This window comes from Lissotriton helveticus, chromosome 2_1 (assembly GCF_964261635.1).
Source record: "Lissotriton helveticus chromosome 2_1, aLisHel1.1, whole genome shotgun sequence".
Classification (NCBI taxonomy): domain Eukaryota; kingdom Metazoa; phylum Chordata; class Amphibia; order Caudata; family Salamandridae; genus Lissotriton; species Lissotriton helveticus.
This window is the reverse complement of record NC_136059.1, coordinates 1,056,501,153-1,056,520,172: the sequence shown is the minus strand read 5'-3', so window position 1 is coordinate 1,056,520,172 and position 19,020 is coordinate 1,056,501,153. Positions and strand designations below refer to the sequence as shown.

Sequence of the window (19,020 nt, the reverse complement as noted above, 5' to 3'; positions counted from 1 at the left end):
TTATGAGGGGCTGGGACTTTGTCAACAAGTATCCAAAGCTATTCATTTGGGGGGGGGGGGGGGGGGGGGGGACATGTGCTGGATCTTATTTTTGAAGAAGATGATCAGGTGTATATTGGGGAAGTTCTTCCCATGGACTGGACTGACCATTCTTTGGTCAAATTCTATCTGAACATGGCCAATTTGGACAAGCGGGAAGACAATCGGATGAACAAATTTGTAGGCAGGGATTGGAGGGCTCTGATGCGGAAGAGAGGTCCTGATGGGTTGTTCTCATCGGAAGACTGCTTTTCCCCGGAGGCCCAAGAAGAGGAGAACTACGCCACCCTCTGCAGGAATATCACCTTGACTCTTGATTCTCTTGCGCCTCTTAAGCACCTTCGGAGCAGGGGGGAGACCTTCTGCCCCTTGGTTTAGTGAGGAACTGAAAAACTTGAAACTAGAGTGTAAACGGGCTGAGAGGAGTTGGAGGCGTGGCTATCTAGATGAGGACAAAAGGTTATGGAGAACAAAAATTACAGAATATAGGAAGGTCATTAATAGGTCGAAAGCAGACTATTTTGCCTCCCCGATACTTAAGGCTCCAAATAGCTCTCGCAGTATTTTTAACATTCTTAACAGCCTGACCAACCCAGACTGCTGTAAAAATCAGTTTCTTCCATCTCAGGTGCTCTGTGACAACCTTGCCGGCTTTTTTCATGACGAAGTTGACAACATTGTTGAGGAGCTGGGGAGGGTATCTTACCCCTCTGAGGGGGCGAACGCTCTGTCATCTGCCATTAAGGACACTGGTGCGATGGTAGCAAGCGTTCACACGGAGGGGGCTGTTTCTGGCTCTCTCTCTGAATTCCCTCCCTTGCAGCCGGAAGATTTCTGTAAGGTAGTGGACAGTATTGCATCAGGCTCTCCCTTGGACCCGTTGCCATGTAAGATCTGGAAGGAGTTTGGGGCAGAGTTGTTTCCCTCGCTCCGCCTGATTGGCAATCAGTCTCTCACTGGTGGGGTGGTGCAGTTTCAATGGAAGCAGGCACTGGTGACACCACTGCTTAAGAAACCTTCCCTTGACCCGGAGTGGACATTGTAATATAGAACTCCCATATCGACGGAGCAGCCTTCCCTACCTGGGAGCCTTCTTCTGACCGGAGCCTCTGTGCTTGTGTCTTGGCGGTGCGAGAGGGCTGCGGGGGCGCGCGCAAAACATGTGGTGGGTCCTACCGGTCTCCCCCCGCCGCTGCTGCACTCTACCATCTGTGCGCGGCCGCCGAGGGGGGAGACCACAACCCCCAGCACTCCCCGCGGCTGACCCACCCACAGGGATTCCGCGCCAGCTGGCGCTCTTAAACGAGGTCAGGACTCCCGCGTCGAGGGACGCGGCGCGGGCGCAGCCGGGCAAAGGGCGGGCCGTCTTGTGGCCGTTCGGGGGCCGAAGGAGGCTGGGCTGGGCCACCCCCCTTGGCCCTAACTTGTTTTTGTTCTCTCTCTGCTGATCATCTCTACATCACCAAGTAAGACTTGCTATCCTTGTTAGCTGGAATATTGTTCCCCATCAACCCACCGTTAGTCATCATGCCTTCTATTAAATCAGTCAAACAACCCAAATCTAATATTCAATCGTTGACAGCTATTGATCGCATGCTACAAAAGACTATTGGAGTAGCAACAACCGCTATTGAGTATACAGAAAGACGCTAGTCCCTACCTATAGGCTCTTTGCCTCCGCTTTCCATAATTAATTTGTCAGACACCACCAATAACTTTCAGGATTCCTATCTACTTCCATCATTTGTGTCCCTCCCAGGTATTCCACCGCTGGCCCTACACACTGAAGGGGGCTCTAATGTCGTGGAGTTGCCTTCCCTGCACTCCACGGCACTTTCTCCCTCGCTGTCAGGCGACGCCAACACCCCTGTGCGGCTAGTTAGCGAAGCCATGTCCCCTTTACACCAATCCATGGCCCAAGATAATGACGGAGATATTAGTATTCCTCTCCAGCCGCGTGAACAGATCTCTTCTAACACTCCCACATTGGACCTATTAGAAAACGACGCCCCACTTGAAGGGGCACCGTCGTCATTGCCACAACAACTAATTCTTTCACCGATAAGGCCTAAGAACCAGATTGCTGCTAGAAAGAGGAAACGAGGGGTGGATCTATTCCAAGGTAGAAGAGCTAACTCCAGAAAGAAATTGGACACCAAATACAGGAATGTTTGTAATACTCAAAAAGATGTAATTTCAAACGGTACTAATGTTCCAAATAAACCCACAGCACAAATTCCACTGTCTAAAGAACTGGTAGAAAACTTTGAGAATTTGATAAAATCACTAATTTTACCGATAGTACACAGGTTAAAAATCATCTCAGAAAAACTAGGAGAACTAGAAAGTACATCTCAAAGCAATGTAGAACTCACCAGAGATCAAATTAATCAGATATCTAGGAACCCACCTGGTAAGAAACTCATTGCTCCATCAGCTCCCCAGGAAAAATTTACTAGTTCAGAGAGTAAAATCACGAAAGGGCAAAATAACCTCAAACCGACCACTGTTAAAACCATGATGACTAAACCCCCCCAGTCTGAATTGGCCCTTACAAAACCTACATCCTTACCTCAAAATCAACAAGGCCCAAGAACTGCCGGGGATAACGACACAAGGGTAGTGGCAGCTAATAAAGCACCCAATAAAAATAACATAGAAGCTAAAGGGGCTAAAAACAACCCTATCTCTACAACAGGTAGAAATAATCCTAATACCCCAAATAGGCCAGCAACTAGTACTAGGCGCCAGACTCAAATTATGCTCCCTCCTGAGTGTGCGCCCTTTGTTGCTGTGTTGACAGGGGTTCCTGAGTTACTTCCAGCCCAGTATGAAGACTACAAGAGCCTCAAAAACAAAACAATATATTGGCTAAAAAGGAATAGACCCCTTCCCCCAAATATTAATGGAGACATACTACATGTAAGGAGGGCCAACTGGCTGGGCGTCAGACCAAAGGATATCAGTGGAGACGTCATAATTATCAACTTTAGAGATTATAGAGTAATGAATCACCTAAATGAGTGGTATCAGGAAAAGGAGAACTTCGGCATCAAGCTCCATGATCTAAACTATTTTTACCCCAGGACATTGATGCTACCTAAACCCCAACAGGAGTCTTACCATTACCATCAGAGACACCGTGAGGTCTATCAGTATTCACCCACTCTAACAAATAGATACTATGCCCTCTTAGGCCTTGAAGGTGTCGATTGACCCACCGAGGGATTTCCTCCTAAGTTATCCCCTCAATATAAATCCTACTGCCCAGGTGAACAATCATTAGATCACTCTAAACTAGGAGTCCCTACGAGGCTTGTAGGCGACTCACTTATTGAAACCACCGAAATAGACCCTCTGTTAAATCTCTCTAATAATTCTAAACTCCAGTTAAACACAGAAACCCCGGGCTCAGTTATCACATGGAACGTAGCGGGACTAGCTGGTAAAATTATAGATACTCAGTGGCTGAAAATAACAACAAGCCACTCCATCATTGCCGTGTAGGAAACCTGGGCAACTGAACCATTCCATCTTTTGGGTTATAAAACATTCTTTATACCGGCAATACCTAGCAGAAGAGGCAGACCGAAGGGAGGTTTATCCCTTTATACATCAATTACTACGGGTCCAACTGTTCTAAAAACCTATCTTGATAACAACTATTACCAAATTTTAATTACCGCCTGGGGTCTTCAAAAACATCTAATTATAATAAATCTTTATAATAACATTCCATCGCCAGAAGTAGATAAGGTAATTAAAAATCTTTTAGGTACTTTAAATTCCATCGAAGAATCCCTAACTGGGGATATGACAATTATCTGGGTAGGTGATTTTAACTGCTCCATATGCCCAATGAGTGCAAAGGGGGTGTGCGGCTTAGAGGGAGAAGATCATCAGGCGACTCACCACCACTTCTGCCACACAAAGTTTGGTGACCTAATGAATAACATACTGGGAGCTTACTCCCTGGTTTTCACTAATGAGATCTGGAACCCACCAAAAGCGTTTAGTCCAACCTTTAATGGCAGAGGAGCAAAATCAATTATAGATTTTGCACTATTTTCAAATCGTTATGCCCGCCATGTAACAAACTGGGAGACTTTCAATATAGCTATGAGTGACCATTACCAATCGTCAGGCAACTGCATATCCGGAGCAGGCCTATCAGCATGTGAAGCAGGCTCAGTGTCCTCCATCTCGTCCTCCTGCACCTTAATCCGGAGGTCAGATGGACTTCTAGCTGCCCCAAAATTTTCATCCTCATAGGATCCTTCCTCATCGGAATCCAAGAGTTTGTCTGGCACTACAAGCGTTGAAGAAATTGTCTCCGTAGTAATCAGAAAATCTGAGAGCCTGAGCCTCTGGGGAGGGCATTCTGGTGGGTGCTGTCGCCTGATTGGCCGCAGTTTGGACTAATACATAACGACTAGGATAGTCACTAATGTGGAAGTTTTGTCTACTGTAGCAGGGGCTACTTTACTTCCTGGTTTGGTATCTCTGATATTTGCTATAAGTTTTATGGCATTTATTGCTTTTATATATACCGTGGGACTCCCACTCCGACGACGGGGAATGATTCAGGCATGTGAATCTATGAAAGACACCCCTAATACTGGAGAACTATTGGGATTGCAGAGGGACGGAGCTTTGACACGGGAGGGGATTCCGTTTACTCACCTCTTCCTGGTGCTATTCCTGCCACTATTTCGATTGGCGGGGACCGTCCGTGCGAGCGGTCCCGCCCTTCTGGCAGTTAGCGGTTTAGTTGGAGGGGGCATAAGGATAAAACCGGATGCAAACGCGAGCGCGCAGTGGACGCGCGCAGCGGGCGCACCAAAGGCAAGCGCGTCTGCGCCCGTCCACGCTAAGGACGCGCTCAGTGCCGGCCATGCTGCCGCTCCCTTGGTTTTTAGGAACCAAGCCCAAGTAAGTTGCATGATCCGGTACTCGGGGGCTGAAGTTCACAACATAAATAGAAGGGCTAGCTGTAAGGGAGGTCTCGGTTTTGTGGAAACCGCACCTCCTTTGTCTGATTTTTTGGTTAAAGACCTTCTCCCATGCGGGCTGCTGAATGTTCGATCTCTACCAAAACACAGGACCGAAATTCAGCTACTGTTGGAAGCTCATGAATTGGAAGTATTGTGCATGACAGAAACCTGGACTCGTCAAGACTGCGAGGTCGACCTTGGTCTGGCCTGCCCCCCTGGCTATAAAATTCTACATAAGCCAAGACTGGGGGGGAGAGGGGGAGGGGTTGGGTTGATTTACAGAGAGTCCCTGAACCGGACTACCATCAATATTGACACGGTTGCAGGGGTTGAACTCCTTGGGTTTACAATTAAGAGTGCTTTAGGCCAGTCCTTGACAGGGATCATTAGTTATCGTCCTCCAGGGTCTTTTTGTGCATCACACCAGCAACTCCTTTTGGAAATTTTTACCAATATGGCTGCCACACATCGGAGACTGCTGATTTTGGGCGACTTTAATCTTTGGCTGAATGGGCCCCTTGACATAGGGCCAATATCACTCAATCTTATGAGGGGCTGGGACTTTGTCAACAAGTATCCAAAGCTATTCATTTGGGGGGGGGGGGGGGGGGGGGGGGGACATGTGCTGGATCTTATTTTTGAAGAAGATGATCAGGTGTATATTGGGGAAGTTCTTCCCATGGACTGGACTGACCATTCTTTGGTCAAATTCTATCTGAACATGGCCAATTTGGACAAGCGGGAAGACAATCGGATGAACAAATTTGTAGGCAGGGATTGGAGGGCTCTGATGCGGAAGAGAGGTCCTGATGGGTTGTTCTCATCGGAAGACTGCTTTTCCCCGGAGGCCCAAGAAGAGGAGAACTACGCCACCCTCTGCAGGAATATCACCTTGACTCTTGATTCTCTTGCGCCTCTTAAGCACCTTCGGAGCAGGGGGGAGACCTTCTGCCCCTTGGTTTAGTGAGGAACTGAAAAACTTGAAACTAGAGTGTAAACGGGCTGAGAGGAGTTGGAGGCGTGGCTATCTAGATGAGGACAAAAGGTTATGGAGAACAAAAATTACAGAATATAGGAAGGTCATTAATAGGTCGAAAGCAGACTATTTTGCCTCCCCGATACTTAAGGCTCCAAATAGCTCTCGCAGTATTTTTAACATTCTTAACAGCCTGACCAACCCAGACTGCTGTAAAAATCAGTTTCTTCCATCTCAGGTGCTCTGTGACAACCTTGCCGGCTTTTTTCATGACGAAGTTGACAACATTGTTGAGGAGCTGGGGAGGGTATCTTACCCCTCTGAGGGGGCGAACGCTCTGTCATCTGCCATTAAGGACACTGGTGCGATGGTAGCAAGCGTTCACACGGAGGGGGCTGTTTCTGGCTCTCTCTCTGAATTCCCTCCCTTGCAGCCGGAAGATTTCTGTAAGGTAGTGGACAGTATTGCATCAGGCTCTCCCTTGGACCCGTTGCCATGTAAGATCTGGAAGGAGTTTGGGGCAGAGTTGTTTCCCTCGCTCCGCCTGATTGGCAATCAGTCTCTCACTGGTGGGGTGGTGCAGTTTCAATGGAAGCAGGCACTGGTGACACCACTGCTTAAGAAACCTTCCCTTGACCCGGAGTGGACATTGTAATATAGAACTCCCATATCGACGGAGCAGCCTTCCCTACCTGGGAGCCTTCTTCTGACCGGAGCCTCTGTGCTTGTGTCTTGGCGGTGCGAGAGGGCTGCGGGGGCGCGCGCAAAACATGTGGTGGGTCCTACCGGTCTCCCCCCGCCGCTGCTGCACTCTACCATCTGTGCGCGGCCGCCGAGGGGGGAGACCACAACCCCCAGCACTCCCCGCGGCTGACCCACCCACAGGGATTCCGCGCCAGCTGGCGCTCTTAAACGAGGTCAGGACTCCCGCGTCGAGGGACGCGGCGCGGGCGCAGCCGGGCAAAGGGCGGGCCGTCTTGTGGCCGTTCGGGGGCCGAAGGAGGCTGGGCTGGGCCACCCCCCTTGGCCCTAACTTGTTTTTGTTCTCTCTCTGCTGATCATCTCTACATCACCAAGTAAGACTTGCTATCCTTGTTAGCTGGAATATTGTTCCCCATCAACCCACCGTTAGTCATCATGCCTTCTATTAAATCAGTCAAACAACCCAAATCTAATATTCAATCGTTGACAGCTATTGATCGCATGCTACAAAAGACTATTGGAGTAGCAACAACCGCTATTGAGTATACAGAAAGACGCTAGTCCCTACCTATAGGCTCTTTGCCTCCGCTTTCCATAATTAATTTGTCAGACACCACCAATAACTTTCAGGATTCCTATCTACTTCCATCATTTGTGTCCCTCCCAGGTATTCCACCGCTGGCCCTACACACTGAAGGGGGCTCTAATGTCGTGGAGTTGCCTTCCCTGCACTCCACGGCACTTTCTCCCTCGCTGTCAGGCGACGCCAACACCCCTGTGCGGCTAGTTAGCGAAGCCATGTCCCCTTTACACCAATCCATGGCCCAAGATAATGACGGAGATATTAGTATTCCTCTCCAGCCGCGTGAACAGATCTCTTCTAACACTCCCACATTGGACCTATTAGAAAACGACGCCCCACTTGAAGGGGCACCGTCGTCATTGCCACAACAACTAATTCTTTCACCGATAAGGCCTAAGAACCAGATTGCTGCTAGAAAGAGGAAACGAGGGGTGGATCTATTCCAAGGTAGAAGAGCTAACTCTAGAAAGAAATTGGACACCAAATACAGGAATGTTTGTAATACTCAAAAAGATGTAATTTCAAACGGTACTAATGTTCCAAATAAACCCACAGCACAAATTCCACTGTCTAAAGAACTGGTAGAAAACTTTGAGAATTTGATAAAATCACTAATTTTACCGATAGTACACAGGTTAAAAATCATCTCAGAAAAACTAGGAGAACTAGAAAGTACATCTCAAAGCAATGTAGAACTCACCAGAGATCAAATTAATCAGATATCTAGGAACCCACCTGGTAAGAAACTCATTGCTCCATCAGCTCCCCAGGAAAAATTTACTAGTTCAGAGAGTAAAATCACGAAAGGGCAAAATAACCTCAAACCGACCACTGTTAAAACCATGATGACTAAACCCCCCCAGTCTGAATTGGCCCTTACAAAACCTACATCCTTACCTCAAAATCAACAAGGCCCAAGAACTGCCGGGGATAACGACACAAGGGTAGTGGCAGCTAATAAAGCACCCAATAAAAATAACATAGAAGCTAAAGGGGCTAAAAACAACCCTATCTCTACAACAGGTAGAAATAATCCTAATACCCCAAATAGGCCAGCAACTAGTACTAGGCGCCAGACTCAAATTATGCTCCCTCCTGAGTGTGCGCCCTTTGTTGCTGTGTTGACAGGGGTTCCTGAGTTACTTCCAGCCCAGTATGAAGACTACAAGAGCCTCAAAAACAAAACAATATATTGGCTAAAAAGGAATAGACCCCTTCCCCCAAATATTAATGGAGACATACTACATGTAAGGAGGGCCAACTGGCTGGGCGTCAGACCAAAGGATATCAGTGGAGACGTCATAATTATCAACTTTAGAGATTATAGAGTAATGAATCACCTAAATGAGTGGTATCAGGAAAAGGAGAACTTCGGCATCAAGCTCCATGATCTAAACTATTTTTACCCCAGGACATTGATGCTACCTAAACCCCAACAGGAGTCTTACCATTACCATCAGAGACACCGTGAGGTCTATCAGTATTCACCCACTCTAACAAATAGATACTATGCCCTCTTAGGCCTTGAAGGTGTCGATTGACCCACCGAGGGATTTCCTCCTAAGTTATCCCCTCAATATAAATCCTACTGCCCAGGTGAACAATCATTAGATCACTCTAAACTAGGAGTCCCTACGAGGCTTGTAGGCGACTCACTTATTGAAACCACCGAAATAGACCCTCTGTTAAATCTCTCTAATAATTCTAAACTCCAGTTAAACACAGAAACCCCGGGCTCAGTTATCACATGGAACGTAGCGGGACTAGCTGGTAAAATTATAGATACTCAGTGGCTGAAAATAACAACAAGCCACTCCATCATTGCCGTGTAGGAAACCTGGGCAACTGAACCATTCCATCTTTTGGGTTATAAAACATTCTTTATACCGGCAATACCTAGCAGAAGAGGCAGACCGAAGGGAGGTTTATCCCTTTATACATCAATTACTACGGGTCCAACTGTTCTAAAAACCTATCTTGATAACAACTATTACCAAATTTTAATTACCGCCTGGGGTCTTCAAAAACATCTAATTATAATAAATCTTTATAATAACATTCCATCGCCAGAAGTAGATAAGGTAATTAAAAATCTTTTAGGTACTTTAAATTCCATCGAAGAATCCCTAACTGGGGATATGACAATTATCTGGGTAGGTGATTTTAACTGCTCCATATGCCCAATGAGTGCAAAGGGGGTGTGCGGCTTAGAGGGAGAAGATCATCAGGCGACTCACCACCACTTCTGCCACACAAAGTTTGGTGACCTAATGAATAACATACTGGGAGCTTACTCCCTGGTTTTCACTAATGAGATCTGGAACCCACCAAAAGCGTTTAGTCCAACCTTTAATGGCAGAGGAGCAAAATCAATTATAGATTTTGCACTATTTTCAAATCGTTATGCCCGCCATGTAACAAACTGGGAGACTTTCAATATAGCTATGAGTGACCATTACCCCATCTCGGTCACCTACAATTTCGACTTTAATAATCGATTTCAATCCACTCATACATCCTATGATCTTAACCCAATCCTGGGACAAAAAAATGGGTTTACAATTAAATGGGAGAAAGTAATCCCAGGAAACTTTATAAAAACCCTGATGTCCTCTACCGTAAATGATATTAACGTGTGCCTGTCTTCAGATAAAGACCCAACAACTGTCCTTAGATCCTTTGGCAACATCTGCTCCCATATTAAAAAGATTTTGACAAAAATCCCCCGAAATATTAGCAAGGGTGCCCCGGGTTGGTTTGATGGGAACTGTACAAAGGCACTCAGAGCACTCAAAAATATACTACACGCTAGCTCGTCCACCAGAACACAGATTAGATCTGCTAGATGGAATTATAGCTCTGCCCTAATCTCCAGAAAAAAAGACCTTAAAGCTAAGGCCTGGGCCACCTTGCACTCGGCGTGCGAAAAAAAAAGATAATGTCGCCTTTTGGAGGGCCGTAAACGCACCATTCTACCAAGAGCGTTCGGCTACCTTCATAGACAACGCAATATCAGCACAGGAATGGGTACAACACTTCCAGACTCTGTAATAGTATCCCTGATCCCACCCACTCTAGAACCATTACTGAAAATTTGGGAAGACCCTACCCAATAGAGATCCATTTCGAACTGGAAGAGGTTCAAAAAGCTTTACAGGAAAGCCCAGCAGCTAAAGCCCCTAGACCCGATAGTGTTCCAATCGACGTTTTTAAACATCTTCCTGATCTTTGGGCCCCATTACTTACAAACGTACTTAACTCCTCAAATCAAATTGGCTTTATTAAAACCTGGCAAGAGGCTGTCCTGGTCTCCATATATAAAAAAGGTGATAGAAATGATCCTGCCTGCTACCGGCCAATTTCGCTTTTAGACGGCCTAATGAAAACGGCAGGCAGGATCATTCTTACCCGGATACAGGACTGGCTTGATGAAAAGGATGCTCTGTCTCCATTACAATATGGATTTAGGAGAGGGAAGGGAACGATAGAACAGGGCCTAAATCTTGCCCTCATTACCTCAAAATACATACACGCCAAAAAGACAAACCTCTATGTAACCTACGTAGACCTCAGTTCTGCGTTTGATTGCGTAAGGCATGATATCATGTGGCAAACTTTGGTGGACATTGGGCTAGACAATAGGATCCTTATTTTTATTAAAGAACTTTATTTCGGGGCTGGTGCCCGTGTGAGGTTTGGTAAAGAGGGAGAATGTTCAGACTTTTTCCCTATTTATAGAGGAGTAAGACAAGGGTGCATCCTTGCACCCTTGCTTTTTAATCTATACATTAATGATGTGGGCTCTTTCCTAGAACAAAATTATAATGACTACCCTGTAATTAAGGGAAAACCCATACCAATACTTCTCTATGCTGACGATGCGGCAATCTTATCACAGACTAAGAGGGGCTTACAAAAAGCAGTAGACACATTCTCACAATACATGAGTAACAGGGGGCTTAACATAAATGTCTCCAAGACCTTTACTATGTCTTGCGGCCCAAGAAAAACTAGAGCACCATGTAATATCATTTTAGAAGATACACCTGTTGACCTAGCAGATACCTTTTGTTATCTAGGCGTACATTTTGATAGACGAGGCACCTGGAAACCCGCAGTTAAAGCAAGGGCCCTAGCGTTTACCAAAGGGAGCTTCTTCAAGTTTTTAAATCAAAATGTGTCACTACAGGAACCTATGGAGCAGGATTATGGGGACTACTTCCTGTGGAAACAATCCAACGAATAGAGAATAGATTCCTACGATATCTTCTGGCAATGCCCAATAGCACATCTACTTACGTGCCTCATGCCGAGCTTGCTATTCAACATATTTCGGATATCATAAAGGTGGCCCCAATTTTACTTTGGCACAACATCTGGACCAACCCGGCCACAACATTAAATAGAACCATAATAGAGGATTGCTTGTTATGTGAAGGAGTAAAAAACATTGCCTGGCTTACGTATATAAAGAACACTCTATTTGAAATTGGCCACCCGGAATATTTCTCAAACCCAACCACAATGGATTTTATTTCGTGATCTGGATTAAAAAAAACATTGATCGAACACTTTGAAATTAAAAGATGGAGCGCAGAAAGGGGCAAGATATCTGTTATTAATCATGATGATGTCACCCTGCATAGAAACATCCAGCTGTATCTTGTAGTAGATCAACCCTTTTTCTTCCGTAGGTTATTAATATGTTTCCGTCTTGAAACGTTTTTTAGATTAATAATGCTCCCAAGGTCCAAAGACTGGTCTAAAGACAAAATTGTCTGTCCTTGTGATGGGGTCTCAGCTCAATCCAATATCCATTGTACTCTATATTGTATTTTCTATTCATACCCAAGGCGACAAATATTAAGACCTCTTTTACTATCCTGGGGAATAAGAAAGTCATGTGAGGCATATAACAAATTAAGGTTATTGGAAGATTACTACACTATTAATACGGTAATTATGTATTTGAGAGCAATACTGAGACTAAGACGGACTATTATGTATGAATAATTGTGACCTTTTTGATGAATTAATTCATGAACTATTAATTTTAATTTATACGTTTTTATTGAATACCTTGTGTCAAGTCCTAAGAACTCAATTAGATTAAACCCAATTATTGATTTCTTATTTTTAATTTATAATGTGTACTTATGATGAATTTTTAACAATTGTGACTGTTGTATGCTTTTATACATTGTTTTTACATTTCGAATAAAGCTTTTTGAACTCGAACTCGACCCGGAGTGTCTCAAAAATGTTAGACCTATATCCCTCCTCCCTTTTCCTGTTAAAATAGTAGAACGGGTGGTGAGTGGGCAGACAGGGGTCAGGAAGCAGTTCTTATTCTGCTTGACCTGTCTGCCGCCTTCGATACGGTCAACCACAAAATCCTTCTGAGTTGGCTGAGAGAGGTGGGAGTGACTGGTGTTGCCCTTAGGTGGTTTCATTCCTTCTTATCAGGGAAGCAGCAGGCAGTGTCCCTCTCCCCCTACCAATCCGCCTATACATATATTTCACATGGCGTGCCACAGGGCTCGGCCATTAGCCCTATTCTTTTTAATGTTTATTTGAAATCCCTGATGGCGGTCATCAAGCGTTATAACATCAAGATCGTTAATTACGCAGATGACACAATTAATTCTCTCCCTCGAGGGAGAGCAGTCAACTTCTTTAGAGGGATTTCACAGCTGCCTGCGAGACATGTCGCAGTGGTTGACGGAAAATTCATTACAATTTAATGTAGCTAAAACAGAGGTGCTTTATTATGCTATGGGCAGGACTCCCTCTGGGCTGCCCAGCAATTTTTGGCCCCCAGAATCTCCCAACCTTGGCCAGCCTGTTAAGACAGTTCGCAACCTGGGTGTGACATTTGATTGTAACCTCACCATAGAGGCACATGTCACGAAAGTGGTGGGCTGCTGCTTGGCCATTATTTGTTCCCTTAGGAAGATCTTCCCTCTACTACCCCATCAGGCGCGCTCCTTGATATCACAGAACACCATACTCAGTCGAGTTGATTACTGCAATGCTTTGCTCCTTGAGTCTCCAAACTTTTTATTGGATAGGATGCAGAGGATGCAATCAACTGCAGCTAAGTTGGTATTGGGCTGGTCGAGACGGTCCTCTGGGGCCCTGGCGGAGTTGCACTGGCTCCCTGTGATACAAAGAATTAAGTTCAAATCACTTTGCCTAGTCTTTAAAGCTTTGCACGGAAGGGGTCTTATTTCCCTCCAACGCAAATTTGAATGATATGTCCCTGGCCGAATCTTGCGTTCATCCGGAGCAGAACTAATAAAAGTCCCCCGTTTTAAAAAAGTCAGGGTGGGAGGTAGATCATTTGGGATCGCTGCTGCAAAGCTCTTGAACACTTTACCTCTTGAGCTGAGACAAATCAGTGAATTCTGCCATTCAGAAGGAACCTAAAAACATGGTTATTTCCTAAGAATTAGGGCCGAGTTATATTAAGTCCCTGCGGAGGTGGTCAGACTGAGTTACGAGCGCCAAGATGCCGGTTAGGTGATAGTGCGCTTTAGAAATGCAATAAATAATAAGTGTCTGGGGTGCCAGGGTGTGTGCACTGCATTGTAGGGGTTTCTGGGCAGGGACAGATGAGAAAGCTGTACCTCTGTGTTTGGAGCCCACTGCAGATTACATTTTGATTTGTAATGGTTTTTGGACGCGGCGGGCTGTTCTCTTTTCGGGCCCTGTTTGGAAACCATCCACTGCAGATTAATTCTGCCGGTGGAGTGGTGGAATTTACCAGTAATTCCGGATTACAAGAGTACAGAGGTTGCCAGGTCCCCCCTAATTCCGCCTCATTCTTTTATGCTTACATGTATATATGTCACTGCATAGTTTACTTTAAAGTTATTTGAATATATGCTTATGGGTCTCAGTTTTATTTTATCTATCACAATGTTTAAATATGATCATACCAATTGTATGTATGAGTACTTCTCGATTGAAATATTGGGGACAAATATATATATAAAAATATAAATAAATAAAAAAATCCTGAAAAAAAATTATAAAAATAAATAAATTCGCTTTATGTACAGCGAACCATTGAAATTCTGAGTTTCTAAACATTTATCCACACATGTACATATGGAAATTTATGTAATACTACTTTATATCTCTTTACTATTTTCCATGTACATGTATACCTTTTTACGTATCTATATATTCCTTACTTTACCACTACTGTAGAAAACAAAACCATCAACTCTTGCCAATTCATTACTCTAGGTCTCATCCTATACCACTTTCAATATACCCTCTACTTACACTTTCAGACTCATGCCAAACTTCATTGTCCTGCTATGATCTTCCCAAATAACCTTTTCTAGACTCTTCCAACCTCTATTCCTTCTTTATCCTATTCAATCAAACTAACAGACTCACATGTCCACAAATCCAATGAACAACTTATATTGCCCTGTACTAATCAACTATGGGTTTCAGATTAGCCGGCTACTCACCGAAAAGAGGTACTACTTTCTGAATTTTGGTTAAGCACTCCATGAGAGTGCTTTTTTCTCAGCCTGTTCCCTCTTGTGCCTCACTCTCTCTTCACTTCGTGCTGCTATCTGTTGTACGTGTTGTCCGCATGCTTCTCTCTGTCACTCACTATGTTGCGCTCAACCTCCGGTTCTTCCCCCATTGCTTTCTCACTCGTGTGCTTCTTTCAAGCTCACCTTGCTTTTCCTGCCCAACTTCATCTGTGCTGCTTCACCCCCCACGGTCCCCTTCCCTCTCGCCAGTTGCTTCCCATCCTCTCCCCTGTCCTGTACGGTACTCCCATATTGCCTGCTAACCCATGTGCTTTTGCCCCACAACTACACGTTACTCTCTTGCCCGCTGCCTCTCCTCCTACGCCCTCTGTGTTACTTAGTTCCCCTACCTCCGGGTAGCCTCTACACTCCCCCATGCTGCTTCCATCCCCCCCTTCCTGTTATTTCTTCCCACTCTTTAACCCGTTGGCTGCATCGAACGTTCAGCTCCAGTGCTGAACGTTCGAAAAACGGGTGGGGCAGCGTCGGCCAAGAGACATGCGCAGCACTACCAAGGTAGTGCACGCAACGACCGTTGGCCGACGGCAGCAGCCAACGGGTTAAAAAAAAAAAAAGAAAAAACGCATTCCCACGTCCAATTCCGATTGGTAACTAAACAGAAAACAAGCAACCACATCATTTTGTAGGTACGCGCTGACAAAATGACCCCGGCAGCCATGTGAAAAACATTTTTTTATCCTTTAGCCATGCTGCACAGCATCGAGGATGCTATGTGGCATATTCTATGTTCATACACAAGCCTCACATGTACAGCTAGTTCTGGTTACAGTATGCGATCACAGCACAGTATATATTTTGATAGACTTTTTAAGATCAACTGACAAATATGTTGGATATTTAATGCTACGAACCAGTTCCTTCGCTCCTTGTAGTAGTAAAGATACTCTCTTGTATGAAATCCTGCTAACACAGGTTCAGGAGGATGCAATCAGCAGCTTCTTACCTCATTGTCTGACTCCACAAGCACTTGATCATATTCACTAAGGGCAACTAGAAACATAATGGACGTGACGTTTTCAAAGCAGTGTATCCATTTTCTTCTTTCGGATCGCTGGCCCCCCACATCCACCATTCTGCAAAGTAAAAAGAACCACATCAAAAAACAGTCGAAACGCTCTACATAAGTCACCCCAAACATGTTAAACTAATGATTATGAATTGCTAGTGTTAATGGAAACCTTGTCAAACATGGCTACTAACATCACTCATCACTTCCTTACAACTCTTCAAAGTACTGTATCCACAAGCTCTTTGTTATAAACGGAAATCCAGAATTTACCCAGGGACGGTATTACAGACTTGGCGCAGCGTCCAGTTGTCAACTGCAATGTACTGTCAATCCTGGGTGCCCAGTAGAAAGAGACAGTGGGTGTAATTATCGAAGACAATGCACTTTCCTGAATACGGGCTGGAACTAGGACAGTCTGTGCAGTTACCCTTGAAAGGCACATAGACTTGTTCACCAGCCCATATGTGACACACAATACCCAAGTCCCACCCTGAGAGCTTCTTTGCGCATGGCTCAGTTCCATAATACTAGATATGTGCAGGGGCAAACACGTTTTCTCATTTGCCAGCGCTACAGCCCACCTTGGGTCATACCTGAGCAGTTTTTGCACCAGTGCTATCCATGATACAGAAGAGCCTGCACATGCATCTCCAACCCCTTCTCTAATACCAAGGAGCCATCGAGGAGCAAAAATCAGACAGAAGCACTTGTTGCTCTCCTGGAGCAATATGTATAATGTGGGACCAGAGGAACATAAAGCCTCATACAGGCACAAGCTACAAGTCCTGCAAGTACAAGGACGACATCCAGCCCTTGGGTCCAGAGTAGCCAGAACCTGAGCCACAAGTGAATATTTTGAATGCGTCTTTCCAGCCTTGGAGTACCTTCTTTCGGTGGTCCAATATGGGTCTGTGCCGTTCATTTTACTTGGGTAAAGGAAAGTACGGTAGCAGGAGTAACGCCCCTCACCTTTTTCCTAGTCCAGAACTCTCTTGATGGCTCCCTTGGCCAGAAGTAAATTTACCTCCTGCTTAAAGATGATAGCTTGGTCTGACCAAATTTGAGCGGAGTCAGGGAGAATGAGCGCAGCGGATGAAATGAAAGGTAGGGCTAGTCCCTTTAAATGATCTGATGGTCCTCAAACCAGGGAGAGACAATTGAATTCTGCAGCCTGAACGCTACACTGGTGAATGGTGCAACCTACACAGTCTGTGGTGTAAATGGCCACATGTAAAACATACTTCTTCGAATCCTACTCATCAAGGATTGTCTGGGCAGATGAGGGTCAAGGATTTCTGCTGCCCTGTGCAGTGCTTTTCCCAGTTGGTGGGCCTGGTGAGGTCTAAATAGAGTTGCCCATCAGTGTAATGAGAAGGGAGTAAGTTGTCCGCTGCCTAATTATGAGGAATTTTTGATGCCCCAGGACTGAACCTGAATTGGAGTCTCTGATGATACTGGCATCGCGCAAGAGGCTGGAGATCGCATTCCAGTCTCTTTTATTGTGCCATAGTGATCTTATGGCATGGCCTAGGCCTGTCAAGTGCCAATGGCAGCTCCAGGTATGAGACCAATGTTTGGCTCAGATGCAGCACAGATGTCCTCAGAATCTGTATCGGCCCTGGCACAGATGGGCTCAAGCTGAAACCTAGAGCTGAGGCAGAAGTCTGGACAAGCACTGGCAGGGGTTCAAAATGGCCACAGGTGAGGTATTTGGTGCCAAGAACGACCCACTGGCAGAAGTGCAGCTGGTGCCCCCTGTGGCTTCATGCAGTCTGAAGCCCCAGAGGGAGCAGGTACAGCTTTAAGATTTACAGCACGGCCACTTTGAAAGGATTTACATGCTGCAGATCACACAAAGGATTGGGAAATTCGGTGCACAACAGGATCATCCTTGTTTGTGGCTCAAAGTCAAAGGACCTTAGGGGAGACTGCTGTCTGCACAGCTGTTCGCTGGGTTTGAGTGGTGAGAAGGTGATTAATCCTGGTTGGCATTCTTGTGCGTGTGACACATTTGCACGTACCTGATGACTCTGAGCAGGACCAGGATTTGGGGCAAGTGCCTCGAATGAGACCTCTTTGTCGCTCTATGTATCATTTGGCTTCCCCCTCTCGGATTGCCTTCGGGTGAATAAGGGAACATTTACCACATGACTAAGTCAATTTCGGAAGTGAAGGTACCAGAGAAGCACATCATGAGGGTCCGTGAACAAAATATGCTTCCTGCAGTCACAACACAGCTTTAATCCTGCTTTTTTGGGATTTAGAGTTCTACTTTTACCCTGGCACACAGTTTTGAAATCTGGAATCGTTTGAAAACCAGTGAATTGAGTCTACAACTCTGGATCCATGTTGAAGGGTGCGGAAAGGAAGGAACTGTCGACATGTCATGGGGGTGTGGACTTATATGTCACTTCTGTGGGAGCGGGAGACCATAGGTGACTTTGACAGTACCACCTGGCAGCACGCGACTGCAATTGCTACTGAAAATCAGGATACAGACTGATGCCTGTGAATATTCCAAAGGTTCAGAATTACCAAATGGAAGTCGCTATCAGAAAGGCTGCATGAAAATGTGCAGCCAGCTGCAGGGGTCATTCAGAGGTAAAGTACTTGACATGGCGATTAAATACAGAGTAGGGGCATTTTTTGGGAGGTCACGATTTTTCGAGCCAATTTTGTTGCCAATTAGGTTTTTGCAGTTATGCCTTCAGATGGAGAACAAATATGCTAAGGAACAAAGGCACGCAGGGACAAGGGAACCAGTGTTTTGACTTTTGCTGGTTTCCGTGAGAAAACGCTGACTGCAAAAACATCTTCAAAAAGTTCTTACAGCAGTAAGAGAGATCTTTAAATTATTCAGCACGTGACTCCGCATGCCTAAATAATGCTCAGATCAGCAAATTTCCGACTCAAAAGAAGGAATCTGGAAAAGCACATATCAGCCGCTCATTGTGCCATATTTCCTCAACCAGGCTTTAAAACCATGATTCAAAGTTTTTTGAGTGCCATTGCTGATCACATATCAAAAACAAAGTATGATCACTTTCCCGATAGCATCTTTCATGCCCATGGGTCCTATCAAAGGGAAGGCACTTTAGGAACACTTCCATCCTCTGGCAACAAATCAGAATCCATTA

General features: G+C 45.3%; 1 protein-coding gene across 2 annotated transcripts in view; it reads right to left on the bottom strand.

Annotated features, from left to right (window-relative positions):
* The window catches only part of LOC144818437 (guanine nucleotide-binding protein G(q) subunit alpha), a 479,737-nt gene that overhangs the window by 90,470 nt on the left and 370,247 nt on the right, over window positions 1-19,020 (bottom strand). For both annotated transcript variants that reach the window (XM_078675857.1, XM_078675858.1), the window contains exon 5: window positions 15,818-15,947. In XM_078675857.1, coding sequence (XP_078531983.1) covers window positions 15,818-15,947 — 130 coding nt within the window. The remainder of the gene's footprint in view (window positions 1-15,817; window positions 15,948-19,020) is intronic.